Genomic DNA, 27,984 nt, shown 5'->3' with positions numbered 1-27,984 from the left:
TCCAGGCAATGACTACACCTAGTTTGGAAAGTTTAAGCATCCACACAGCATGTTTCATGAACAGAATGGTTAGGGTCCAAGCTTCAGTATTGCAACCAACAAGCTTTTGAAAGGACAGAGGCTTCAATGTGAATCTCCCGACTCTTTCACTGCCTTCAGAGCCAGTGAACTTAAAAGTTTCCCTCAAATTTGGCATGTGTATATGGAATAGAAAGGACCCAAAGAAATGCTATACCATGATCAGTCCACGCTCAAAACCAAGTAGTCTCCCTCTTCTTCCCACAGGTATTGTGTGGATGCAGCCAGAGTTTCCGCACCTGAGATCGAAGATCGAGTTGCGCTGGTTTTAGCCTCCCGTACCTACAATCTCCGTCCCGGTGATTTAAAACTCCATGGAATCAGAGTTTCCTTGATTAAGATGCTACATCTGAAACCAACACAACTAACACATACAGAAAAGGAATTCAAAAGCTGTAATATTTTGGACACTGTGCCCCTTCTAGGACAGTAGTTTTCATAAATCTCAAGAAAAAAATTCCAAACATCCAAGTGTTCGTGTGAATATGCAGCTTACCAATTTACAGAAAGGGCAATTCTTTCTCCAATAACAATGAACCTGGCTGGACGAATGCAGACATGCGACACTAATGGGTTACACAAACTTCAAAGAGTGCAGCAAATGTCTGCCCTACCACACAAGCTCTCACTTGTGAGAGCAAATAACCACATAATTCCTTTTAAATCTGACCAGCATCAGCAACGCCCCACTTGAAGAGTAAGGTCCAAAAATCACCAGCACCCATCAAAGCTTAATAATGTAAATAGCCAAGGCCTTTGGCTTTTGTATTTGTGTGCCTATATTAGAGCAACCATCTGTCTGACCATCATCTTTCCTTGAGCACTTTTCACCAGATAATGCTGCACATGAACTTATACCAACTTATCCGCTCATTTTTCATAACACTGCAATCACATGCTCGACACCAATTTTCTCAAAAGAAGTTTCTGAATGAGTGCAAAATCCAAAGGATGACGTTTGCATAGTCAGTAAATGGATGAATTGCCTGACAATTAGGCATAAGTTACCAAAACAAGGTCACTGGGAAGATACAAGAATCACAAGCCTTGGCCTACCACTTTGATAACCTTCATACTTTCTCATAGAAACAGAACTAGCCTCCATTTAAATGATGTCACAATTTGAGAACATGTTTCACATTTCTTCTCAAAGCAAAAGAAATTTCTAGCAACTACAAAATGTGCTCATTATCGAAAAGAAAACCTATAAAATGTGCTTCTGTTTTCATTACCACGCTAACAATATCAACCATCAGCTTTGTTGGATATATTCTCTATTGTACCCTTCCCAGTTGCAGCATCAAAGAAGAAGAAGTTCTTGAGTGGCTCTCCTTTCCCTGATAGTGCTTTGATGACTTCCTATGAGGTTCAAAGAGATGTTAAAATTGAGGAGAAAACGACCTTTACAAATTTAATGAAAGCAACTTTAAATTCAACGGCTCTAAGATGTACGATTTCCTATTTGGTCTTTATAAACTGAGATATCGGATACAACCTTCATCTTTTCCGAAAGCAAATAACAGACAGTGACAGAGTGTCACCTGATCACAATAAAAGAGGTAGAAAGATCAGTTTAAACATGAGGGCAGAACAAGCCACCTCACTGCAGAGCCTGCCACTTTAATGCGCAGATTCTGTATTTCCTTTTTGCATGGCAACATATAACATTTTATGGCTCTGCCTTTTCTTTAATATACCCTCCAAATACCCCAAGTAGAAGATACACCATCACCAGACTCAACACTTTCCCCATTATCTCCATTCCACAACTCTTCATCCTAGAAGGTATATCCTCCTCCCCTAAAGAAAAGGCCAAAAGGGCCTCTAGAATAGCAGTGGACAAGAGCATGTAGAACTGTTTTCTCATCATCACAATAAAGAGAACATCAACTCATAATGTGATGCCATTTGCGTGAAGGTTGCCTAGCCATAAAAGAGCCCATAAGAATTTCTAGGAATAGAACTAGATGTTGCTTACATCCAATTATTGAAAAGCTGTGATTAGGCACATTTTTGGTAATGCGTTGATAGCAAAGGGAAAATTGAAGTACCAATAGGTGGCAGTCACAGTATTCAACACTGGGTTTCCCTCTACAAATTTGGAGTTCTGGTATGGAGGTGTATTAGATCACACTGTTGGTTTTTGGCCTTCTATATGATTGCCATTTCTTTTTAGGTTTTTCAGCAACCACTTGGGCAAGGGATATTGTACTTTGTATTTAAGTTAATGAAACATCTTGACACTAGAAAATGATAGTGGCTTCAGCATAAAACATGTAGTTGTTGGGAACCATAAAAGTAATAAGATAAATAAATAACTATTACCTGGCCAAGAATGCCTCCTATGATAGAACATACTGGAGGATGTTCTTCAGTTAACACCAACAGTTTTTCTAAAAGAGCTACTGGGATCAGAGATTCATTCACCGACTGCAAATATTGAAACAGATGTAGCCTATTAGGACAATCCATTATTGAATTTTAAGAGAAAAAAATAGTTGGCACATGCTACTCACAATTGCTTGACAAATATCTTTCCAGAGTTCAAGGATGCTTTGGAGATCTGCAGATGATGTTTCACCAGGGTTTCGTCCGGCATCTTGCTCAAACTTTTCAACCACTGGATAGTAGTATATGCATAATCAGAGAAATGAACATTAAAACTAAAACACATGCATGAACTCAATGTGAACACAACTATCCTGGTCAGTTCTGGATGTTTCAGGGTGTAAATGGTAAAAGGTTTGGGTCAGATATCTGACCAACCTGAACAAATTTAGTTGGGTTTGGCAAGTTAGGCTGTACCTGATATATGACCAGGTCAAGTTTGGTAATAACATCTAAATGTTTGTGGGTGCAGGTTTATGCCAAGATCAAACCACTCATACTTTCAGTAGGACTCAACAATAACAAAACTGGCATTTTTTTAGTTTCAACCTGCAAATGTGGTGATAAAGTTTGTGTAATTCACATATAAATTAGAATCAGATTTAGACTGATCCAGATACCAACTGAACCAAACTGTATATAAACAGATTTATTTGGAACTTTTTAATCAAATACAGGTTTGGTTCCAATACCTAATCTGACTCCAACAGCATTTAACATGGATCCAAATAGGTCAGATTGGAAAACCCACATCCGACCCATTTGCATCCCTATGGATGTTCAAAAAGAGGAAATGTGCAAAGATAAATGCCTTTATCGGGCACCAGAGGACCCAAATTTTAACCAGTTACATCCATATGGATGTCAAAAAATAGGAAATATAATGCCTTTATGGAGCATCTAAATTAGCTGAAACAAACTTGTAAAACACTCCAATTCGTTATTTCAAAAACAAAAATCAGTAGCACTCAGAATCTGGGGAATACTAGAGATGTTTAACAGCCATGTGAAAATATTTTCCTACAGGAAAAAATCATTCCCTATATTTGGAATTGAAAAATAATTCTACACAGGTCAGTAAATTGTCTTACTAACCTCTCATTGCGAAGTACAACTCTGTTACATTCCTAGGAAGATTGCCCCAAGGGATAGAAATTGCTTCCTGTCATATTAAATGACAAACCAAGAAAAAGGAAAACAAATTAGCCACCAAGGCATCAAATATAATGAAAGCAAACTGATTAAAGAAGAGTAAATTCCAAAAAATGAGTTACAAGTAGCAGCAGCATGTGCTGATATAGAATCCAAAATCTGAAAAAGAATATTCCAGGTTGAGATGAGATGCAATTGTTGCTAGATGTGGTCAAGGTCAAGCATTTTGGATCTAGATATGGCCCCAATGGTTCTAGGCCTAAGTCTGGGTCCTATAAATCCAGGGGATTTCATGCATCCAATAGTAGGCCTGATGGCATTATGTTGGACACAGTTCTAGGTCTAGCACGTCAAATCTAGGGCCCAGTGGCTAAGATGCCTATTTCAGATACCATAAGACACACATCTACTTTATTTTTAAGCTTCCACACTTGCAGAATAATATAGAATCCTCTTGATAATACATGCATTTATAGACTGCCCTGGCTTAGACAGTAATATCTCCTTGCCAACACCCATATGATCTCATCCTGAAGAAAGATATGACAAAGGCCTGACTGTTGTTTGAAGATGCGGAGCTATACCCTGCCATAGTTTAAGCTACATGGATTTTCTAAAAGGCACTTAGAAATTGAGGATGCAAGTTAGCATACCAATGTTTAGCAAACAACAAAACAACGGTTTCACAGTGATCTGAACTGTCATTCTCAACACATTTTACATGTGACAGAACTTTCATAAATGTTGTTCCAAACTGAAAGGCTTGTATAACACCACCATAGAAGAACATACCTCAAAACTTGGATAGTGCAAGAGGCACTCAACAGCACCATCTGCAGTTTTCTGCCAAAAGAAGACTTAAAATGTGTCAATCTGCTCTGTCTTTTGCCTTCATCTACCACCTCCGTAGTTTCCTCATTGAGACTTCAATAAATGGAGTAGCAACAAAATTTAATGAAGAAAATGAATAACTCAAGGATGAAATTTAACTGTAACGGTTTCAAGAAAACAGACAACCTCTGCTATGCAGATATAGTGAACACATGAAGCTAATTTTGATGTTTGCTTTTACATCTGCATTTACATGTTTATGTTTGAATTTCAATTGCCAGTAGGTTAAATTCCCAACTTAGTGGTGAACCATGCAGCACAATATAGTACATTGAAGCATATGTTGAATAAGTGCAAATTGGGGACAACTACCCATGTGGTCAACGGGGTCCTCTGTCAAGCTGAAGACCCAGGATCAAATCCCACTGGCACATGGGGACTGCTGTTGTTTTAACATGGTTGGGGCACATAAGGCTGGGTGGTCATGTCCTCAACATGGAGTTTTACCACGCAGGGAGGCAGGCCCATTAAGCGACCTGGTTCTCAATGAGGGTTCCTTCATCATAATATATATCAGTGTTGTAAGTATTGTACGATACGGTACAGTACGATACGTATTATTACTTTTGGGTTTTGCAGTACGATACACACTCGTATATCGTATGATACACCCTTGTATCATACTATATCGTACGATACAAAGTATATCGTACGATACACCTTCTGTGAACTTTAAAAAGGCCGAAAGTTACTTTTTTCATTTTGAGTTTTAAATACCTTTTGAGGGCTGACTTCTCCATTTGTCTAGAGGCCATTAGAAGTGCATTTCACCGTTTTTTCACCCAAAGAAATGGGTTAAGGTAAAAAAAAAAGTGCATTTTCACAATTTTTTCACTCAAAAAAATGGGTTAAGGTAAAAAATCGTCATTATGAATAAAATTACAAAGCTACTCTCCAAAAAAAATCGTCTCGGGGGGTTGCTACCCCCTACAACCCTCTGCCAACTCATTGGATCCGTGAAAATTAAAGATTTAAATCAAGGAAGAAATTAGGCTCAACACTGCAACAAAGATGACATAAGATGATCCGGCATGGCAATGGCGCACTCAAGTAATGAGTGGAAAGCGATTGAAAATCGAGTGCAACTATGTCATAATATTTTTGTTTATGAAATATAAAAGTATGAGTCTTGTGGCATGTTCTTAATTGCAAGATATTTAATATTTTGCATTGTTCTTGTGAGATATGCATGCAATATTATCTATGATTCTATATTAGTTGATGTCTTATGCGGCTCATAGAGACATAAATTTTCATATGTGATTTTATGGTTGTATTTTTTGCAATTCATCATTGTTTCATATTATATGAATTTTTTTTAAAAAAATTTTGCTATTTTTTCTGATTTTTCTTGATTTTTTTGAAAATTTTTTATTAAAAATTTATGATACGTTTACAACACGATACGATACAGTGTTACTTTGGGCCCAACTGATACGGGTAACGATTTGCTACTTACAACCTTGATATATATATATATATATATATATATATATATATATATATATATATATATATATACCAATATGTTCTGTAATTGGTTAACATTACATGTTATTATGAATCGGTTACATAACATTATGTGCCAGACTGTTGGAATGCACGAGTCAATGTCTCTGGCTACTGATAGTAATAATAGATCTGTCTTAAATCAAGGTGCACAATGGATAAGGAGATGATTTGTGTGGAAGTATCACACAAGCATCAATCATGATACCCACCCATCATCTATATAAAGGACGACCTCTTCCAACAACACAGGCACCATATCATGTTGGACGTGGAAGAAAAAGAAAAAAGAAACAAGTGGCAAAGGGAACAAACCTTTTTGTATGTGTAACTCAGCAGATCAACAAATATTTCACCACATGAATCCCTACAATCAACTGTATAAAATGCAATCCTCTTCTGTCTCTTGCGGCACTTAAGATTGATCTCTTTCTGTACACAAACCAGGATATGACAATGAAAATAGTCAAGCATTTCAAACTAGCTCAACACAAAGATGAAAAAGTTTCCTAGAAATCATATAATTAGGCATTGGGAGGTGCACCTCATACAACTAAGGACTTAGGGCGAGCATTTTGAAGGAAAGTATAAGTAGGTGGGCAAGGCTAGGTAATAAATTACAAGAACCAACTAAAACTGACTAACAAAAAAATAACTAGAGAAACAACATAGTTACTTTCACCTCACATTTATTTATTGTGACATTAAAGTCCAGTCCAAAAGAATTCGTATAAAGAAAATGCTGATCTCATAAACAGCATCCTTGAGCTTTGGAAATCCACAGAATGATATATAAATACAATTTTTTCACGTAATCATGAGAAATAAAATTGTATATCTGGCCATTCTTTTAGTGTCTGTAAGTAGAGACATTTCTTGCCAAACAAATCAAAAGTATGTGACAGTCAATACTAAAAGATTGATGCAGTTGTTATTCAAGCATGTCTTATATGTAAATGAAGAAAATGACTGTTACATACTTTGATATTGAGAGAGCATCGACCGATAACGACAACATCAAACTTATCAAAAAAACAATCATTACATCCTGATAAACTACCTGCAAACAAAAAACAGGAGATATCATTGCAGTGTTGAGCTGAAAATACAATAGAAAGAAATCTTTAATTAAAAATTAGTTTGTTCAACATGCAAAGAAATATGCATCAGGGAACATGAGAATTGACAATGAGACAGCAACATCAGAGAATGCAAACAGCATGAACATTTGGAAAAATGAAATCAACAAAAGAATTTGTTATTATCACCTATCACAGACAACAGGTAACTAGGATTTCCAAAGACTAATACAGTGTGTAATGTATAAAGAATGTGTCTGTTCTCCAATGACCACACTTAGTTTCAAAAGAAACAATAATTATAACTCTTGTATGCTAAATTCTCAAGGACCAGCAGAAGGCAGATCAAACGTTGGAAAATGACCACCAACTTATTATGCAAGGGGAAAAACAGTTCTTATGCCTTCCAATGTCTAATCAAATAACTCACCTTTTTCAACTGAAACACAGACCATTGGATTAAAATCTCGCAAGGAATCACAACAAACTTCAGCAATAGACCTTCCCTTGAATTTGTCTTCATCAGGAGGGATCAAAAAGTTCACTAAGAGGTATTTTTCAGATACCAGGCGATCATCCATCAAAGTCAAACTGCCGATTCCAGCCAAAACAACATTCTTACAGAACTGTAGAAGAGGTAATCAAATATAATGAGTATTATGGCCATGAATTTAATGTTTGAGAAACTCATGATTCAAATAGCCGTATACAATATTCATCCAAAAAATAAAAGGAGACAAAAAAGCAGTACTTGGTTCAAAGCAACATTAAAAACCATAAAGACATAAAGAACGCCTCAGTAGTAGGATTTATTTGGAACTAGAACACAGAATCCTCTAAATTGCTATTCATTTACCATGTGAGATCGACCTTGGCATAAATCAGAAGATTAGAGTTACTGCAGAACAAGAAAATTCATTATCCTGCACAAAATATGTAAAAGCTAGCTAACTGCCCCATAGACTATGTTTAACCATCAATGAATCATGCATTAATGTTTTTGTTTTCAAAAGACACTAAATCACATGTTGATATTAAAATGCATTAAATTATAATTGCTATGATTACTGTTTTTATTATTATAATTGCTATTATTATTGGTATTATGATGATGATGTGGGGCACATCCCATATAACGACAAAAGAGAACCATTCCCAATTGGAATGTTAATTATGACATGCAACAAAAGCCAAAATTCAGGTGATTAAGCAGATTGCTTTCCTACTGAAAACAAAAAGCAATACATGCAAGATAGTACAGTTCTGTGGTAAAGGAATACATCTATGTCACATGGGTGCGGGTGCGGCAACATATATATATATATATATATATATATATATATATATATATATATATATATATATATATATATATATATATATATATACGGGTCGGGTTGACCGCACTGGGTGCTGCACCCGTGCAGCGTCGCGTCGACGCGGGTGCTGCACCTGTCTGGCCGAATCCCAGTGACATAGGAATACATGCAAGGTATGAGAGAGATCACCATCCAAGGAAACCTCTAGTTGTCTCAATGAGACCCATTGATGAGAAATGCAATGCTCACTCCAGTCCATATTACACTGACCCAGTGCGACAAACATCAGCAATATTTTGAAAAAATCATGGGAAATTACCTGGACTTTTTTTCAGTAAATATCAGCAGTTTTTTTTTTTTTACTTTGTATAAATTAATTAAAATTTGGTTTCCAAAAAAGAAACACAAGATTTATAAAAAATTTCAAAATCTTGTGAGGTTTTGGCTGCCGATATTTACCAAAAAAAAAACAGTTTGTTAATATGCTCCCACCTTTCTAAGCTAATCTCAGCCATTCACAGAAGCATATCCCTGATGATTCTTTCAAATACATCGACCAACACCTAAGAAACAGCATTGTGCCTCCAAATACTCTTTGATTCTCTCTTCCCCTCATAGGCAGCACCGATTGATTCAGTCTTTCCAAATCATGAAGCAACAACTTCTCAGGTGAGATTCATAATTACAACTAGTGTCCATAGATTTGACTTATGTTAATAATAAATCCCTCAATACTTTCGGTGAAGAATTCACAAGCACAATCAGGAAAAGAAAAAAGGGGAAGAAAACATAAATCCAATGTTGTAAGTAGTGTACCGTATCGTATGTTGCAGATCGTTACTATGGGAAAAAGCGATACAATATACACTTGTATCATGATACGAGTGTGTATCGTATCCGTATATCTATCGTCCAATACAGCCTTGTATCATGCCGTATATTTTTTGGGTTTTAAAGACTTCTTGAAGGCCGAGTTTCTCATGTGTGTAGAGGCCATTAGAAGGGTATCCACACACTTAAGGGTGTGAACGGGTCGGGTTTGGTTCGTACCTAGGTAGAACCAGACCTGACCCTGATTTCGGGTATGGTATCGGGTTCGGACCCACCATAAGAGATTCATCTCGAGGACTCATGCCCCTCGAACCCCCACCTTACGAGCAAGGGGCGCCCCCTGCAACCCCCCACCAACTTACCGTGAAGTTGAATCGGCAAAAAATAAGGATGTATATCAAGGTAGAAATCAGGCTTCACACTCAAACAAAGATGACATCAGATGATCCGGCATCACAATGGGGCACTCAAGTAATGAGTAAAAATCGATTGAAAATTGAGTGCAACTATTGCCATAATATTTTTGTTTATGTAATATAAAAGTATAAGTCTTTTGGCATGTTCTTAATTGCAAGATATTTAATATTTTGCATTGTATAGTTGATGTTTGATGATGTCTTACGAAGCTCATATGTGATTTTATGGTTGTATTTTGTGCAATTCATCATTGTTTCATGTGGTATGATTTTTTTTTTAAATTTTGCTAATTTTTCATGATTTTTTTTTAGAATTTTTGGAATTTTTTTATTAAAAAATTATGATTTTTTACAATACAATACTATGTGTATCTTATTTTGGACCTGACCGATACTGGCAACATACAATACATACGACCATGGATAAATCAACAGAATCAAATTTCCTATTGTTAACCAATATAGTGAAATGCAATAACAGCTTGGGCACATTTCAAATTGCAAAAAAATCAACGAATGAAAAAAAAATGTTTGAATAAATAGCAAGAATGTTGTACCTCAACAATGCTGCCTGTTATTCCACCAACTAAAATATGAGATTTGCTTAATCTGAATGTTAAAAAAGAAAAGAAAAGAAAAGAAAAAAGAATCAACAAAACGAATCATTTTCTTCTGTAGCAAAAAAAAAAAACAAATTGACCGTTAAACACTCTTTCTTTAAACAATTAATCTACATGAAAGAAAACATATCTATCAACAACAAAAGGAAACAAAGTGAATCACAGTAAAACGAAATACAGTACCTCCTCTGCGCATCCGCACCCCATATACGTATTTGGCGGTCATATAACGCCGTCTCCTGCTCAGTTAACTCCTCCCCGTTCATCTCGCTCTGCAAATCGATCGAAACGCATCGAAAACATAAGCGAGCATCCAGGAAACTCATCAATTGATCCCATTTCCCATCTCTTTTCTTCACCGAATTACCAAATTTTCAAAATAGGATAAAAAAAAACAACGTCCAATAGGAAGATCACTGGTTCAATCCCAACAACCACCCTCCAACAGAAGACATAGCCAAAACCCTAACCCTTGGTCTCTAAGAAAACCCTAACCGTGGGAAAAGAACACGATTCCTTCCAAATTAGAAAGTGAAAGAGATCAAGAAATGACGCGAAAATCCGTAAAAACTCGTAGCAATTTCAACGAGGTTACCGTTTGGTTGGAGTCGCGGGAAGGGATCGGAAATCAAAAGTTCTCCATGAGACGCCCGCTTTCTCTCTTTGCGCTCGAACCTTTTATCTTAAGGTGGTGGCGTTTTCGTAAATATTTTTTGAGCGCCGATGTCTACAGGAAAATACGAGAACGCCCTCAGTGCGCATTAGAATCGGATTAAACTACTCGTACCGGGTTTTGATGAACTGGATGAGTCGGATAAACTCTCTCAATTGGATAGGACTTTTATTCTGTACCCGACCCCAAACCTGAATACTTGGGTGACACCTCCAAGTCGGATCCGGTTTGGATCCACCCCATTTTGCTGGAGTTTCAACCTGTGTAGAGGTGGCAATCGGGTTGGGTTGGCGGGTCGGGTCGGTGGGTCAGCCTACCTCAGCACGAACCCGACCCGTTTATTAAACGGGTCGACTGTGACAAACACGAACCCGACCCATTTATTAAACGGGTAACCCGTCCCGACACAGTTAACCCATTTATTAAACGAGTCAAGCGGGGTTGGTTGGTTGACATACCCCTAACACAAACCCGACCTGTTTATTAAATGGGTTAGGTGGGTCAACCCATTTATAACACAAACCCGTTTAAGCCAAACCCAAACCCGGCTAAAAAGCGGGTTGAGCTTGAAGGGTGCGAGGGATGTTGAGAGAGGCGTGCCCCCATCAACCAGGTTAGGGTGATGAAAAATCATTCCTTAAGAAAGGGCGTGGCCTACCGAATCGCTTGACTCGGAACAAGGGGATTGGGAATCGGCCTGACCGAGTCTAAGAGTAATCTTGGATTGGCTCAAATTATTGGGGTATTATCAAAAGTAGAGGGGTACTCTTGACATAAAAGCATAGGGATATATCCGCCAATTCCCACAAAGAGGTTCCCAAGGCCCAAGCCCCTGCCCGCCATTTCCCGCCATTTTCATCTCCGGGAGCTATAAATGCCCCCAAGAAGAGCGATTCTTCCTTCCGAAGCAGCGAAAAAAGAGAAGGAAACGGGAAGAAGAAGAAGAAATGGAGATCGTGAGATCTCAGAGGAAGAGTTCCTCAGAAACTCCCCTCTCAACTCTCTCTTTCTACCGTTCCGCCCCGCCGTTGGAGGTCAGACTGGAAGATTTCGAGCTATTCGCGATGGATCGTCTTCGAGGTGCTCTGTTTTCTACTTTCTCTACAACTTCTTTGCCTCCGTTATCGACCTGTAAATTAAGGTTCTCTTGTTTCAATTTAGGGTTTGGTTTGCGTGTATATCATTGATCGTAGAGCAGGGGCCGTTTTCTAGGGATTTCATGGCATTTTAGGTCGAATGCATCATTCTTGAAGTTAGGCATATGTTTCTGATGCGTCCTGGAATTGTTGGTGCAGTTCTTCATGGGATTTCTGATGGATTATCACGTGGAAAGAAGGCCGCTGAGATGGATAATCTGGTAAATGTCAGAAAAAAAACGCATTCGTTTTGATTAATTTTGATTTGCTTCTGTTCCTTGCTTATGAGAATTGGATAGACTATTGATGTTGTTGTCCTATCATTCTCGTGGCTTTTCTTGTTTTTGCTTTATTAAGATGCAAGTTTTGCGAGAATTTGTCCAGGCACCACCTACTACCTTTGATCTGTCATGAGATAAAGAACTAGAATCAGCGACAAGTTTAGCTGATGGCTTTGTCACGTTGATTTGTCGTAGGTAAAAGAGCTATGGAGGGAGCACATGCGGCATCCTAATTCTATGGAAGTTGTTAACAAGGATATCATTTCTCACTTTGTACTGCGACTAGTTTACTGCAGAACGTAAATATTATTTGTAATATATTTTGCTTTATATATGTCACGTCGACTGTCCGCGAAGTTGCTTCAGCACTTATTTTCTTGGTTTCATTTTGATTTCCCAGAGAGGATCTGCGCAAATGGTTTCTGTCAATGGAGACCGCCCTTTTCCGCTCACGCTTTCGATTGGGAAGTGCTGAAGCTCAGGCAAGATCATTGAAAATATACCAAAATGAGTAGTTGGATGATGTTTCTTTTTGCGCCCCATTGTGGCCGTATCATAAGGAAGTCTTTTCATTGAATTTATAGAGAATGCTGATGAACGAATGTGACCTGCCTCTCAAGACACTCACCAATGAAGAATTCAAGGTGCGCGACACATTATTTGTTTGCATCCACGTGGCTTCATTGTTACTGCAGTGCATAGTACGTGACAAACAGGAAACATGAAATATTTATAATTCCAACAGAAATTGCGATGCCTATTTGATGTTTGTGTTTTGTTTTTTTTCCATCTTTTTCCTTTGAAGTTTGTGATTTTAATATTGACATGTCTTCTCATGCTAAAGAATGATACCGTAAACCTTGTCGAGTCCTCAAGTCTCGCACCCATCTCAAAGATGGATACTGTTATACATGTGTAAAATTCATGCCGCAACTGTGTGTGGGACATTGGTTGTCTTGTGAACAGTTGATTTGGAGGGTTTAACTTCCGTGTGAATCCTTGCCCTTTTGCAGTTCCTTTTTAGCAAAATTGCATTAGTAGTTTTCTGAATTACGAGAAAGGTTGTCCATTGTTAATAAAAAAATATGGTAATCTCTTGTCTGGGGAAATTTTCCTTTTCCTGCTGTTGCGTTCTTCTCATGCTGAGGGGTTTGTCTGCCTTTTGCTGCTTTTATTTTCTCATGCTGTAAACGTACATTTTTATGCCTCGTTGAATGCCAATGTTCATTATTGTTTCTCTGCCTTGTATATTCGTTGTAATGCCCATGCCGTTCCATGAAAGGGGTGTGCATTGAGATAACAATCAAGTGCTGTAAAATGATTTTTAATCCATGAATTTGGTTGGTTGGTCAATTGAACCAAACAAAAACCTGCATTTTGGATATTATACATGCCAACTATAGTTACATCTGTCATAACTGTAATGATTTTCTTTTATTAATCTTCTGTTAGATCGTTAGTGCCCTTCAGTTTGTTCCACTTAGTAGGTTGCAAAGAAAAGGGGCAAGCTAACCAATGCCTGTGGTTAGCATTTGGCAAACATTACATAGGCCAACAGATTTTCTTGGCTATATGAGATCATGAATCTAACCATCCATATGAGACAAATTTGATGCTATCATGATGGCTCATATTCATATGCACGTGTCTGTGTGTGTGTGTGCATCTATGAGAGCTTACGTATCAAGTATTTATTGTTTTATGATATTTTTTTCCTCAAACTAGTCCTACCTTCCACTTTGACAGGATGTGAAGGATGAACTAGGCCAAGTTGCACGATCATTTAACCAGAATTTGCCTACTGGTATGATCATATTCTCCATAACTAATTGGTGCTCTCCGAATATTAATTTTTATTTATGTTTAATTTTGATCCCAGCTCATTATTAACAACCTTGAGTGTTTCTATTGTGTGTTTGTCCATCATTTTTATCTTTTGTTCTCAAGGAAACATTGCTTTCTGAATGCCGGAATCTGAAAGGAAGTGGTGTTGCATAGTCATTAATATTTTTCCCATAGTTTGTTGCATGAGGTTGTTATCTACCAGTTTTGAGAGAGTGGACGAGCTATAAATACAGGGATACAAACAGGAGCATTATGTATGCTGGATTATCTTTCACTTTTTCTTCACATTGATTTATGTAATATGGTGGGAATCTTATCTTAGGACCATGATCCTGCAGTTCACCCCCATTCTGGTACTTTTCTCCATAAAATTGTTTATGGATTATCTTTTGTTGACAACGTGGTCATTAATCTGCCATAGTTACTCTAGTCCTGGAAAAGGGCACAATAATACCTAAGAATGCCATGCCTTGCCAATTTGGCCTTCCTTTTAGGGTGCCATTGCTGTAATTATCAATTATGTATGATAAATTGGAAGGTTTCTTGCCAATCTCCATCAACACCTAGGTTCTTGAAAAAAGAAATCAAGATGATACTTCTATTTGCATGGCTTTCTGAAAAATAAATAGATTATTAAGGGCCTGGCCAAGTAACTCTAACAACATGTTGATCCTTGCTGATGGTGTTGACTTTGATACCATGAAGTTAATCTATCTGATACCTTGCAAGACTGAGCTGATAGATTGAGTCGGCCAACTCAAAGACTAAATGTGTGTATTATAACTAAATTATCTCCAGCCTTGCCTCCAGATTTTCTAACACTTGAAAGAATTGTGTCTTAAGCTTGCTCTGGGTCAAATTCATTAACACCATGTTTCTCTCCCTTTCTATATGTGCATTCTGATAAATAGGTAATAAGTGCATTCAACATGTCTTTCTCTTTTCATTGCTGATTTCCTGTCTATGATCTAGATACCAATGTGCAGCATGTGATTGAGGTTTTTTTTATGTTAGTAGGGTCAGTTAATTTGCTTTGCTGTGATCAAGTACTATGGATCCAAACAAGCTTTATCTTTATGGCTGACTCCGAAAATGTGTGATATGAATATCCTGATCTTATTTCATGTTAATGTTCTAGACTTCTAGTTTGATTAGTAATTGTATCATTATTATGTTGATCTATTGTGTGCATTGATCATTTTACACCAAACCTTAGTCTTTCCCATCTGACCTGTTGGTTAGTACCATTTTTTCCCTTTTTTGTTAATTATTTAGCATTTACTTCCTTGGGTATTTATTTTGCATTGTTCAATGTCTTTCTGTAAGTATTTCTAAGGGAAGCAACTAATGAACTTTTAAATGTTGTCTGTGTCGAATACATCTTTCTTTGGGTTGACAAACTTCAGACACACTTTTTTTCCTAAACTCCAGTCCTTCATATATTTAACCCCTTTTTTTGTGCATATTACTTTCCACTCCTTATATTATTGTTTGGTCATCAGTAACAGTTCAAAAGAATTTCTATATATTGTCTATCTCTATTTTGACAAGATTTTCCATTACTTTTCTTTGCAGCTGACAGCATCTTTTTCAAGGTTTGCTTCTCTTTGCAATGCATAATCGTGGAACTCTGATTTGTATACAACAGTATGGTTTTCTTCATCTGTCTCTAATTGAAAGATTCAAATATATTTATAAAAGGTTCCATTTGAGGAAGTTCCTGAGCTAGTTGCAGGCCGATCAGTATATCTGCGTCGAGGTTATGCTTACATTGCTATGAATCAGGTAAGAAAAGTTTAATTGCTTGCAGTTTGATAATGATCGAGTGACATTACTTATATTCCATCCATATCCCAATTCCATTTAGTTCCCTTTCTTTGGTTTGGATGTCAGTGGTTGATAGCTCCGGTCTTGAAAACCGGTAGCATCATCATAATATGGATTATCTCATAATTTTCCTTTGTGCTTCATATATTGTATTTTTACAGATTATTTGTGGCTTTTGAACTTAGGTGGTCTCACTTGTCGCCAATCAGTTTCGTAGCCATCTATCCAAGGCACTTGTTTTAACCAACAGGTTAAGCTCTTACTTTGGAACTTCAAATAGCATTTACGAACTTTTTACAAAGTTGGTGCATGTAAGAGTTGTTTTTATGGGCTAAAATTGGGTACCTGTGGGAGTTTTTGTCTTGTTTGCTTTCCAATTGAATGTTTTTTGTCTTCTGTTTAAAGCTGGAAAGTTGATTTGGTGGTTTCTAGGTCAAGACTTATTAACTCAGCCTTCTCTTGAATTGGATGGTTTAAAGTTGAACTGAATCTAATCTTGATTGGCTTGATTTGAGTACACCAAGACCAAGTCGTGACAAATCTTAAACAATTGTGTAACTTTGAATCGTTGGAGAATTTGGTTCACTCCTCTGAGCAGTGTTAAGGAGTTCTGAGCAAGGTTGTAAGTAGTGTATCGTTACCCATATCAGTCGGGCCAATAGTAACACCATATCGTATCGTAAATGTATCATAAATTTTTAATAAAAAATTTCAAAAAATCCAAAAAATAAATCAAGAAAAAATTAGTAAAAATTATAAAAAAAATCATATCATATGACATAATGATGAATTGCACAAAATACAACCATACAATTACAAATGAATCATTTATGTGTCTATGAGCTGCATAAGACATCATCAAACGTCAACTATCTCACAAGAACAATGCACAATATTAAATATCTTGCAATTAAGAACATGTTACAAAACTCATACTTTCATACTATATACAACAACAACAACAACAACTACGCCTTCATCCCAAAACAATTGGGGTCAGCGATATGAACCAAAAAAGAAATTCATTTTGGGTCTTCCACATGAATCCTTTTCCTCTAATCATTTCTATCCAACGCCATGTCCTCGGTGAGGTTCAAAGCATTCATATCCTTTCCTATCATCTCCATCCAAGTCTTCCTAGGCCTACCCCGACCTCTTTTAACTAATATATTTTCCCATTTCTCCAACCTTCTAACTGGAGCATCATTAGGCCTTCGCCGAATATGTCCAAACCACCGTAAACGATTCTCTCGCATCTTATTTTCAATGGGTGCAACACCTACCTTCTTACGTATCTCTTCGTTCCGAATCTTATCTTTTATTGTATTTTCACACATCCATCTAAGCATCCGCATCTCAGCTACACTCATTTTTTGAATATGATGTCTCTTGGCAGCCCAACATTCCGTACCATATAGTAAAGCGGGTCTAATAGTCGTCCTATAAAACTTTCCCTTCAACCGCAATGGCATTCTACGATCGCACAGCACTCCAGTAGCACTTTTCCATTTCATCCACCCAACCTTTATCCTATGATTTACATCTCCATCAATTTCTCCATACTTTTGAATGATGGATCCCAAATATTTGAAATAATCATTCACCGGTATATCTTGCTCACCAAGCTTCACTACACTCCCATCACTACTTCGTTGCTTACTAAACCGACATTCCATATATTCAGTCTTACTCTTACTCAACTTAAAACCTCTAGCTTCCAATGTCTGTCTCCATAATTCTAACTTAGCATTAACCCCAGCTCTAGACTCATCAATCAAAACAATATCATCAGCAAACAACATACACCACGGTACATTTTCTTGAATTGATCTCGTAAGCTCATCCATCACTATAGCAAATAGGAAAGGGCTTAAAGCAGATCCTTGATGTAACCCAACCGTTATCGGGAAATTGGTTGTCACCCCTCCACAAGTGCGGACATTGGTTACTACTCCTTCATACATATCTTTAATTATACTAATGTACTTGAGAGAAACACCTTTCTTCGTCATTGTCCACCAGAGAACGTCCCTAGGTACTCTATCGTATGCCTTCTCTAAATCAATAAAAACCATATGCAAATCTTTGTTCCTCTGTCTATATCTTTCAATAAGTTGTCTAAGAAGATGTATAGCTTCCATAGTTGATCTTCCAGGCATAAAACCAAATTGATTCTCCGATATCATGACAACCTTCCTCAACCTAGACTCAATCACCCTCTCCCAAAGTTTCATAGTATGACTCATGAGTTTTATACCACGATAGTTTGTGCAATCTTGTATATCACCCTTATTCTTATATAAAGGCACCAAAGTACTCTTCCTCCACTCATTAGGCATCTTATTTGTTCGCCAAATCAAGTTAAAAAGATTTGTCAACCATTCTAAACCTTTCTCTCCCAAGCATTTCCAAGCCTCGATAGGTATACCATCTGGGCCAACTGCCCTTCTTGATTTCATTTTCTTCAAAGCCTCTGCAATTTCTTTCTTTTGAATCTTGCGCATGAAGTCACGATTTATCTCATGAAACGGAATGGAGAAGTCTCCAAGATCTTGAGCATGACTATCATTAAATAGCTTATCAAAATAATCTTTCCATCTCTCCTTAATCTCCTCATCTTTGACTAAAACCCTTTGCGTTTCATCTTTGATACATCTAACCATACCCAAATCCTTCGATTTCCTATCTCTCATCTTTGCAAGCCTATAAATATTCTTCTCGCCTTCTTTGGTATCCAACTTGTCATAAACCTCCTTATATACCTTAGCCCTCGCGTTTCGAACAACTTTTTTAGCTTCCTTCTTTGCTATCATATACTTCTCCAAATTCTCATTATCACGACTCTTACTTAGATTTCTATAACACTCTCTTTTAACCTTAATAGCTAATTTGACATCCTCGTTCCACCATGATGTATCCTTACCTAGTGGTGCACCGCCTTTAGACTCACCCAATACCTCCTTAGCTACTTTTCTCATACCATCCGCTATCTTATTCCACATTGATTCTGAATCCTCCTCGAGACACCAATCAACTTCCTTAACTACCTGCTCTACAAACATTCCTTGTTTAGCTCCTTTCAGTGCCCACCACTTAATTCTAGGATCTATCCTATGTCTATCCCTTTTGCGGCATTGTCTAATTCTAAGATCTAAAATTAAGACTCTATGTTGTGTAGCTACACTTTCTCCTGGTATAACCTTACAATCGATGCAACAACTCCTATCTCTCTTTCTAAGTAGGAAAAAATCTATCTGACTCGTATTAACCCCACTTTTAAATGTTACTAGGTGAGACTCCCTCTTCCTAAACCAAGTGTTTGCTAAGATCATATCATAGGACAAACAAAAATCTAAAATCCTTTCTCCACTTTCATTTCTTTCTCCTATACCATAGCCTCCATGGATATTCTCAAATCCATCCCTACTAATGCCTACATGTTTATACTTTCATACTATATAAACAAAAATATTATGGCAATAATTGCATTCGATTTTTAATCGGTTTTCACTCATTACTTGAGTACCCCATGCCATGCCATATCATCTGATGTCATCTTTGTTGAGGAGTGTGGAGCCCTATGTCACATGGGTGCGGGTGCGGGTGCGGGTGCGGGGATTCGGCACTTCCAAAAAACCCGGGTGCGGGGGTGCGGCAGGGGCAAAAATGTAAAAAAAAAGTATATATATATATATAATTTTGAAGTTTTAACAGTTTAACATTTAACAGTAAACATTGTCATAAACTCATAATATGATTCATCATGCATGCAGTATATCAACCTAAATATCAAATTATCAATCAAATAAGTAAAGCAATTACATAAATCGACCTAAATATCAATCAAATAAGTATTGCATAAAAGAACAAAATTACATACCAAAGTATATCCTGATGAAGTAATGGATGCTAATAATTTTCTTCTTCATCATCAAATGCATCATTAGAAGGAATACTGGGCTCAGCTAAATCCATGTTTGTTACGTTGAATTCATGTTCTCCCTCGAAGTCACACTCTTCTGGGTTTACATCAAAAAAAAAAACAGATGGGGGAGGGGCCCCCTGTCGACCCAAAGAAAAAAACAAACAGATGGGGGAGGGGCTCGGCCCCTCCCCTGTCGACCCAAAGAAAAAAAACAGATGGGGGAGGGGCTCAGCCCCTCCCCTGTCGACCCAAAGAAAAAAACATATGGGGGAGAGGCTCGGCCCCTCCCCTGTCGACCCAAAGAAAAAAAAAAAACAGATGGGGGTAGGGGCTCGTCCCCTCCCCTATCGACCCAAAAACGAAAAACATAAAGGGGAGGGGCTCGGCCCCTCCCCTGTCGACCCAAAAAAGAAAAACATAAAGGGGAGGGGCTCGGCCCCTCCCCTGTCGACCCAAAAAAAGAGCTAGATGGGGGAGGGGCTCGGCCCCTCCTGTGCCGAAAAACGAGGGAGCAGGGGAGGCTCAGCCCCTCCCCTGCCGACCCAACAAGAGACCGAGAGAGGGGGGGGGGGTGCTCGGCCCCTCCCCAGCCGACCCAAGAAGAGAGTGAGAGACATACCTGCGAAAGGAGAGGAGGAGTCGAGAGGAGGAGCCTGGGAGGCGGCGCTGGGGGCGGCGGAGCTGGGGCGGCGATGGGAGAGCTCGAGCTCAGGGGGAGAGAGAGGAGAGATTAGGGCAAAAAAAAAATTTGCCCTAATCCTCCTCCTTTTCATCGGGGGGAATTTTTTTTTCGCCCAAAATTGTGGACAAAAATGACCTTGGGTGCGTTGACCGCACCCAGGGTCGTGTTGACCGCACCCGCACGCGATCCCTCGTCGCGTTGCGTCGACGCGGGTGCGGCATCTGTTTTGCCGAGTCCCTGTGACATAGGTGGAGCCTAATTTCTACCTTAATATAAATCTTTAATTTTTGTGGTAAGTTGGTGGGGGGTTACAAGGGGGGCAGCGCCCGAGGCAAAAAAAAAATTGGAGAGTAGTTTTATTATTTTACTCATAATAAAGATTTTTTACCTTACCCCATTTTCTTGAGTAAAAAATGGTGGAAATGCATTTTTTTACCTTAATCCATTTCTTTGGGTAAAAAACCGGTTGAAATGCACTTTTAATGGCCTCTAGACAAATGGAGTTGGCCCTCAGAAAGTATTTAAAACCCAAAATGAAAAAAACAATCAGCCTTTTTAAACTACACCAAAGTTGTATCGTACGTTACGGGTGTATCATACGATACACCCGATACAGGTATGATCGCAATACGAGTGTGTATCGTATCGTAAACTTCAAAAGTAACAATGTGAAAACCTTGGTTCTGAGTGCTAATCATGTATGATGGCGTATGTTTTATCTGAAATTGTTGATTCATGTGATACAGATTACACATTACTAATTGGGAAGAAAATTGCCTTGCAACTTCGGACTTGTTCCTTATAGCAATTTTTGCTTCTGAAGAGTCTAGGGCCTCTAGGTGGAAAAAAATGCTAATATGCTGCCCAGGCATGGGGCCCTAAAATCCTAGGTGACATTAGAGCTGTCGGTCGAGGAAGCAGGTGCAGGAAGCGATTCGGGAAGCGGAAGTGGGAAGCGAGGCACTTCTAAAATTTTAAGAAGCAGGAAGCGCGAGATGACTTAAAAGCAAACCGAGAATCGTCTCGGAAGCGATAAGGGAAGCGACATAGGATTCGAGTGGGAAGCGACTAGAAGTAGAATTTTCTTAATATTGGGTAAAAAATTGTTATTAAAGGCTCCAAACCCGAAAAAAAGAAAAAATTGTGTCCTAATATTGTGAAGCGATCGGGAAGCGACTGAGAAGTGAGTGGGAAGCGCGCTTCCCAATCAACATGGGTGCTTCCCCGTGGGTTTCAGAAGCACCACGTTTCGCGCTTCCGAAGAATGTTTCGGTGAAGCGAAGTGTGCTTGGAGGTGGAGGAAGCAGATACTGCTGCTTTTTTACTATAGTGGTTAGAAAGGACTTATAATGGGATTGCAGGTGATTCATTTATGAGGTATGTGGTTACTGCTGGCTGCTGCACAGTATTTTGTTGTTAGTTTCTTCTCAAAATCAGTTTTCCTACCCATACTAAATGACTTCGTAACTGTCAAATTTGTGAAATTCAGTTTGATAATAGTTTGACTTATATGGTTAACGTTTTGAATCTCAATTGCTTCTCTAGTGAGTTCTAGTATTTATAAGTTTATAAAATTAAAGGACAGACATATACATACATTGGCCTTCTTATGGATAGGCCTCCAGAACTAGTTTTATTAATTTGTGTGGGAATATCTTTGTTAGTTTTGTTATTTCATGTTCAACTTTTCTTGCAGGAAATGGACATCATCAATCCGAGAGCTTGAGAAGGATCGATTAACTCCTGTAAGTGAAATATGCATATTACAATTTTTTGTTGGATCTAATTTGGCTGTTTGTTTGACTGTTACTTGACACATTTAGATTGTGGAAGCACTAAGCACACGCTATCTAGGCCCTGACTATTCACAGGTATTTATCACTTGCAAGGACAAATTTGAAATTTTATTTTACATAATTTTCAAGCTTAATATTGTAAAAATTCATGAAAAATCTTGTGCAGCCAAATGAGTTTGCAGAGATATCTCTCAAAGATATAGATCAGATTGCTAAAAGTTCCTTTCCCCTCTGTATGCGCCATTTGTTTGGCAAGGTAATAACTGGGATATTAGATTCAAATGTCATCATTCACAACCCATTTCAAGAGTGCTTTGTTGATCCATAATGATTAGCTTGGTGATTTTATTGCATTTCTTGATAGTTTTGTAAATGCATCTTTATTAATGCTATGTAGCTTCGAGAGGACCACCACTTAAAGCATGGGGGAAGGATGCAATTAGGTTTGTTCCTCAAGGTAAGTTTTTCTTTTTGTTAATAGTGCATTCCCATTTCATTTTTCCCTGTATCCTGGCTAATTTGCTTAGCATGGGCTACAAATCATGTGACACTAATTTCAATCTTCTTAACTTTTAAATTTTTGGGGTTTGAAATCGTCTAAGTAGCACAATAGGATTTTGTAAATTTGTTTCATACCAAATATGAGCTCTGGTTGTCTGGTAAGAGCAGTGAGTACACGTCACCTTGTGTTGGGACATGGTAAGTTCAAATCCAAATGGTATTGTTGTGTAACTGGTGGGGGTCTGCCTAACCCCAGCTTGCCTTTAAAAAAGAAAATATGCTGAACCAAAAAGTAACTTAACTGGTATTAACCTCAGTAACCACACAATTTTCAATTATGTCTGCAGAGAAAATTATTACTATATTAGAGAGGTCAGAGACTTGACAGCAGGAAACTTAAAATATGTAGTTTATAGGCTAAAACCACCTGGATTTTTCACAAGCCACAATGGACTTTTCCTTTAATTTCCAATGCAAGATCAGATTGTCTCCATTCACTACGACTCTTCTATTGTACTTCACGGTTTTCACACAAACCTTTTGGAATTAAATATGTTGCTATCAATTCAAGCAAAATATTAAGAGATTATATGGCACAGTGTGCTTGAGTCTAAATATTTAACCCTTTAAGGTTATGTTACACAGACACGGCAAATCTGTAACCGTACCCATGTCGACACGGCCCAACATAGGTGCAGGTACTGGACACGGCACGGTTACGTGTTGGGTCCAACCCTGACATGACCCAAAACATTTTTTTTGTCATTTGACCTGGGCTATATATATATATATATATATATATATATATATATATATATAGCCGTGTCCCCGTGTCCAAAATTTTTGAAATTGTTCCGCACCAGTGTCGCACCCGTGCCCGTAGCCGCACCCGCACCCATGTGACATAGCTAACAACCAGGTGGTCTTATATTTGGAGGCTACTGTGTAATGGTTGCATGATTGTCCTCAACCTCATGGCCACATGCAGCTGTAATCATCTGTGTCTAAGTGATTTGATGTTGGTGGCTTACAATGTTAATGGCGGATGTCTGGCATAACAGGGACGAGATTGTCATAGCACTAATATAGCTTAAAAGTTTTCATAAATCGACATATACTTGGAACATCATGCCACTTCAACTTAATACTGAAGAAAGAGAAATGTCATCAACGGCAATGTAGTAAAATGCCTCCATGTATGTAGATATCCTGCAACTGTGACCCCTGGGATATATACCAAAGGTTGATAGGGATAGAAATGCCTGTATTACAAAAAAATATTAAAGATGCAAAATGGTTTGCATACAATAGCTAAATTGAGTTATAAGTGTTCATAGTCTACAATTATGTGGCAAACATTTGATTTAACACTTGTTACTTGCAAATTTTAGTATTCCATGGATAATATTGTGGCATGAAGCATTAAGATATATCTAGCATTTTCCTATGTTGTTATTTTTGTCTTGTATATACCAAAGTACACCGAAGTGTACTTTAGGTATTTTCTTTCTTTTTTTCTTTTGATGTGTATTCTTGTACATTTAATTTGAGTTGTATTCGAGGTATACTTTAGGTATACCTTTTATGTATTTTAGGTATACCTATTATATTAGTAAGTATACTTATGGTATACTTTAGTTTAGATTAGGTTTTTGGTCATTATTAAAATGGCTAAATATTTTATTTTTGTATTTTGTTTTTCTTTTTTTTTTTGGTCATTTTTTGAATGACCAACCAGCCGTTGGCATTTGTAACTAGTCAAACTAGCCCTTATGTCTTCTTCTACATATTGCTCATCCTTTTGTTGTATAGGTGAGACAAAATGGATGTACATATGGTGTGTGTTTGAGTGTTTTGTAGTGGTGTTTATTTGTAATTTTTGTTTATTTTGTTATTAATAAAATTTATTTATTTTATTTCTTGGCATTCTTGTGAATGTATAAATATGTTATTTCCTTTTTTGATTAAATAAATTATGTTTGTGATATAGTTTCTTTTTTGTCTGTCTTTCAATTGTGTCTTGGGTTCCATGCCACTTCGTGACAGAGCTTGTTTACTTGTGACTTTTCATGGCTGATGAAGTGAAGTCACTCTTTAACTTTTGACTTGGTCTTTAACTTTTGACTTTGTCTTTAGCAGCTTTTGTTAGATTTCTTATTTTTCTTCACTATCTTTCTTAAAGAGATATTTGAAGTTCAAAAATCCTTCCTTTCATGTGAAGTTCTATCAATGTGCTTCTCTATGCCAAAAAATTGCCAGCCTGTTTATTATCAATTAAATTTGAAACAAGATCTTTTCCAGTTTGCTGACCATTGTAGTGCTTGGAACATCATATCATCTTACTGATTTTTTTTATTCTCAGAGAAATTTTTCTTCATGCATAGATGTGCTGATTGTTCTTATATTAGCTAAGAGGTTTGATTTTGTTCCCTCTGCACATATTTTAGGATTGGTTGTGCTCTAGGGGCATAAAAAACTATAAAGAACTGGTTGACAAGTTTTCTTTTTTGATCTTGAGACAAACTTATTGCATTCTTTCTACTGTCTGATACCAAAATATTAAAATGGTTTAGGGTGTTGGATTGAAGTTGGATGATGCTCTAGCATTTTGGAGGGCTGAATTCTCTCAAAAAGTGAGTTATGCATGATGTCTTGCTCTTTATTATTTGATGCATATGGAAATACAGCTTTCTTCATTTCATGCTGTTCTTTTAAGTCCTTTTATATGTGTCAACACAAAAGCTTTTTCTTGTTATTGCTACCAAGTTTTGCAATATGAATTACCTCTCTCTCTCTCTCTCTCTCTCTCTCTCTCTCAAACAAACACACATATAAACACAAAAAAATACAGATATGGAGTGGAAGTGTCAAGGCAAGTGCTTTATGTTCGATGCATTTAGATTATCTCGAGTGTCCCTTAACCAATGTAATGGTTGCTGACCTCTCAACTAGGTTGGATCTGAAAGATTCGAGAAAGAATATGCTTACAATATACGCCATAACTATGGAAAAGAGGGAAAAAGAACGGTAACATACATCAAATTCAAACTTTTTTCCAGCTTATATAAGATCTTATTGTTAAACTTTTCTCTTACTGGTTAGTTCAGGACTACACAGCGTATTCTTGTCAAAGGGTTATTACATCCACTCCTGGTGTTGGAGATCATCATGGTTGTCCATATCGCCATTTCAGGTACCTTTTCCTGCTTTACACGCACACATATCATGTACGTATCTGTGCCTTTGTGTGTGTGTGAGTGTGTGTTCCTGTTTGGAATTTATCAGGAACGATATTGCCATTTTTTTCTGCTGCAAGCAAAGGTGGCAATGAACCATAAAATAGATGTTACAATATACGCCATTGAATGTGGATCCATTCTTTGCAATGATAAAGAATAGCAGTTCAAACTTAAACATTGAGTTAAATCTTAAAACTCAAAATGTGGCCCTGGTCAATTTTCATATTATTTCAGAGCATTCTGCTTTTGTATCTCTGTCTTTGTGCTCTTTTATGTTATGCAGTCCTTTTCCTTCATGTTGATATTATGTTTCATATAAAACTTTTCTCTTGGTTAAGTGAAATTTTAGTCACCCCCTTAAATATGCCTTAGTGTTTGCTTGTACATTATTGTAAAAGAATCTTGAAAAAAAAAGGTTCAGCACTGTAGTCCAACAAATTTGGCAAAAAGATATCATAACCTTAAGTGCTCAATTCAGTGCTTCCTGTCTAAAAAAGGGAAAAAGAACATGATACACAGTTGGTGTTGCATATTGCTGAAGTTTTGACAGTTTTCTCAGCTTTGTTTTACTTCTCTGCATCCATGTTTGTCAGTGAGGAGAACCTTAGAGCTGCATTAGGCAATATGGGAGTCAATGGTCGATCTGTTGATGACATAATGGATAAGGTTCGGAGCCGGCATTACCAGGTCTGTTATTCTTCTTGTTGGCAACTAATTTCTTCTACTGTATATCAATAATGATTGATCTTAGTGGTGTCATTATCAGCACAACCAGGTCTTTGTGCCGGGTCAGGTTATGAATAAAAAAAAAACAAAACCAGGCTTTTTAAGATTTATAGAAACCAGGTTTTCAAAAATGAAAAATCCAAGTTTTCAAAAAATCACTTTTTACAATGTGTCATCCGAAAGCCCCCCTGGGTTTTACAAGAGATCTTTTCCACCATGGTTCCTCTTTCTTGTTGGTCCTAAAGGTGGAGCCTTCCAGTGCCTTGTGTCTAGAATGAACAGAAACGAACATGAAATGTTGCACTATTTTCTTCCATAAATTTTTTAATATGGTCTTCCCAAACACATAATGGATAAATTTGTGGACTTGCAGTTAGCATGCACCTTGACATTTGAGCTTATCCATTCCTGCTCACACGATGCCGGAATCAACCATCCAAATCAGTACTTCATAGACAGCCAAAAGATACTACAGCCTAAGGTTGATGCTGCCAGTGGTGGTTCTTGAGTCATCCTGTGCCATAGGTTTCTCTGTTAATTATTGCAATCCAATCCTGTGAGTTATGGTTCAGTCACCAATGTTCTTGAGCAGGCCAGTTTTTTCCATGAAGGATGTTTCTTTGTTTAAGGCCAGCATGAGCATTTAGTAGCACGATAGTGCAAATTTCTCACCAATCTACTTGGCATAGTAACATATTCACAACTTGGTGTTTGAAAGTGATCTGCAATTTGTGAGTTACAGGAATAGATTAGCACAAGCTCTGTGCTACATAGGCTCATAGCAACGTGTTTGTATGCTCAAGTCCAACACCGGATTATTGTATCCAATGTTTCTAAAGTTGTGCCATTGGAAAAGAGGGTTTGTATGCTGTGGACAGTTTGCTTGGACATATACATAAGTATGGCCTTTAGGGATGTCAACGGTTCCGACTCGGCCGGATTTTGAGTCAGATGGAAAAAGATAAACTGAATTCCGATCTGACTAGCTTAAAACCCAATATTTATGCCTAATTGGGTTAGAGTTTTAGTCTGATTTGGTGCCTATATCTAGGTCTGGGAAACGAGACAAG

The 27,984-nt window shown here is 37.6% G+C and overlaps 2 protein-coding genes across 6 annotated transcripts; one reads left to right on the top strand and one right to left on the bottom strand.

The window, feature by feature from the left end:
• Positions 1-1,035: 1,035 nt before the first annotated feature.
• Positions 1,036-10,935, bottom strand: LOC149811436 (SUMO-activating enzyme subunit 1B-1-like). 5 transcript variants are annotated; one of them, XM_089992704.1, is made up of 11 exons: positions 10,879-10,935; positions 10,467-10,555; positions 10,221-10,272; positions 7,528-7,723; positions 6,999-7,078; positions 6,334-6,450; positions 4,411-4,461; positions 3,562-3,628; positions 2,595-2,698; positions 2,404-2,508; positions 1,036-1,437 (listed from the first exon to the last, which is right to left on the bottom strand). In XM_089992704.1, exons 2-11 carry the CDS (start codon positions 10,547-10,549, stop codon positions 1,324-1,326), a joined length of 969 nt encoding a protein of 322 aa, XP_089848830.1. In that variant the 5' UTR covers positions 10,550-10,555; positions 10,879-10,935; the 3' UTR covers positions 1,036-1,323. The 5 variants fall into 5 exon arrangements, with proteins under 5 accessions (XP_089848830.1, XP_089848832.1, XP_089848829.1 ...); XM_089992706.1 differs by lacking the exon at positions 10,221-10,272 and having other exon boundaries at positions 1,036-1,250; positions 1,283-1,437; XM_089992703.1 differs by lacking the exon at positions 10,879-10,935 and having other exon boundaries at positions 1,036-1,250; positions 1,283-1,437; positions 10,467-10,654.
• Positions 10,936-11,903: 968 nt separating this feature from the next.
• On the top strand, positions 11,904-27,758 carry EMB2813 (DNA primase, large subunit family). The gene is made up of 18 exons (XM_089993591.1): positions 11,904-12,036; positions 12,252-12,313; positions 12,569-12,672; positions 12,774-12,855; positions 12,958-13,017; positions 14,120-14,177; positions 15,794-15,813; positions 15,920-16,003; positions 16,231-16,295; positions 22,349-22,397; positions 22,476-22,523; positions 22,615-22,704; positions 22,846-22,905; positions 25,523-25,582; positions 25,902-25,976; positions 26,057-26,142; positions 26,782-26,875; positions 27,288-27,758. Exons 1-18 carry the CDS (start codon positions 11,904-11,906, stop codon positions 27,420-27,422), a joined length of 1,365 nt encoding a protein of 454 aa, XP_089849717.1. The 3' UTR covers positions 27,423-27,758.
• Positions 27,759-27,984: the final 226 nt, after the last annotated feature.

The sequence above is a fragment of the Nuphar pumila genome, chromosome 17, assembly GCF_984573655.1.
Source record: "Nuphar pumila chromosome 17, dmNupPumi1.hap1.1, whole genome shotgun sequence".
Lineage (NCBI taxonomy): Eukaryota > Viridiplantae > Streptophyta > Magnoliopsida > Nymphaeales > Nymphaeaceae > Nuphar > Nuphar pumila.
The sequence above is the reverse complement of the archived record's forward strand: the minus strand, read 5'-3'. Positions and strand labels throughout refer to the sequence as shown.

Coding starts and splice junctions, on each gene's coding strand:
- LOC149811436 (XM_089992702.1), bottom strand. CDS start 10,609: ATGAGTTTCCTGGATGCTCGCTTATGTTTTCGATGCGTTTCGATCGAT. Junction 10,273..10,466: donor GGTGCGGATGCGCAGAGGAG/GTACTGTATTTC, acceptor TTTAACATTCAG/ATTAAGCAAATCTCATATTT. Junction 2,509..2,594: donor AAGATATTTGTCAAGCAATT/GTGAGTAGCATG, acceptor CAATATTTGCAG/TCGGTGAATGAATCTCTGAT.
- EMB2813 (XM_089993591.1), top strand. CDS start 11,904: ATGGAGATCGTGAGATCTCAGAGGAAGAGTTCCTCAGAAACTCCCCTC. Junction 22,906..25,522: donor AATTAGGTTTGTTCCTCAAG/GTAAGTTTTTCT, acceptor AAAATGGTTTAG/GGTGTTGGATTGAAGTTGGA. Junction 25,583..25,901: donor GGGCTGAATTCTCTCAAAAA/GTGAGTTATGCA, acceptor CCTCTCAACTAG/GTTGGATCTGAAAGATTCGA.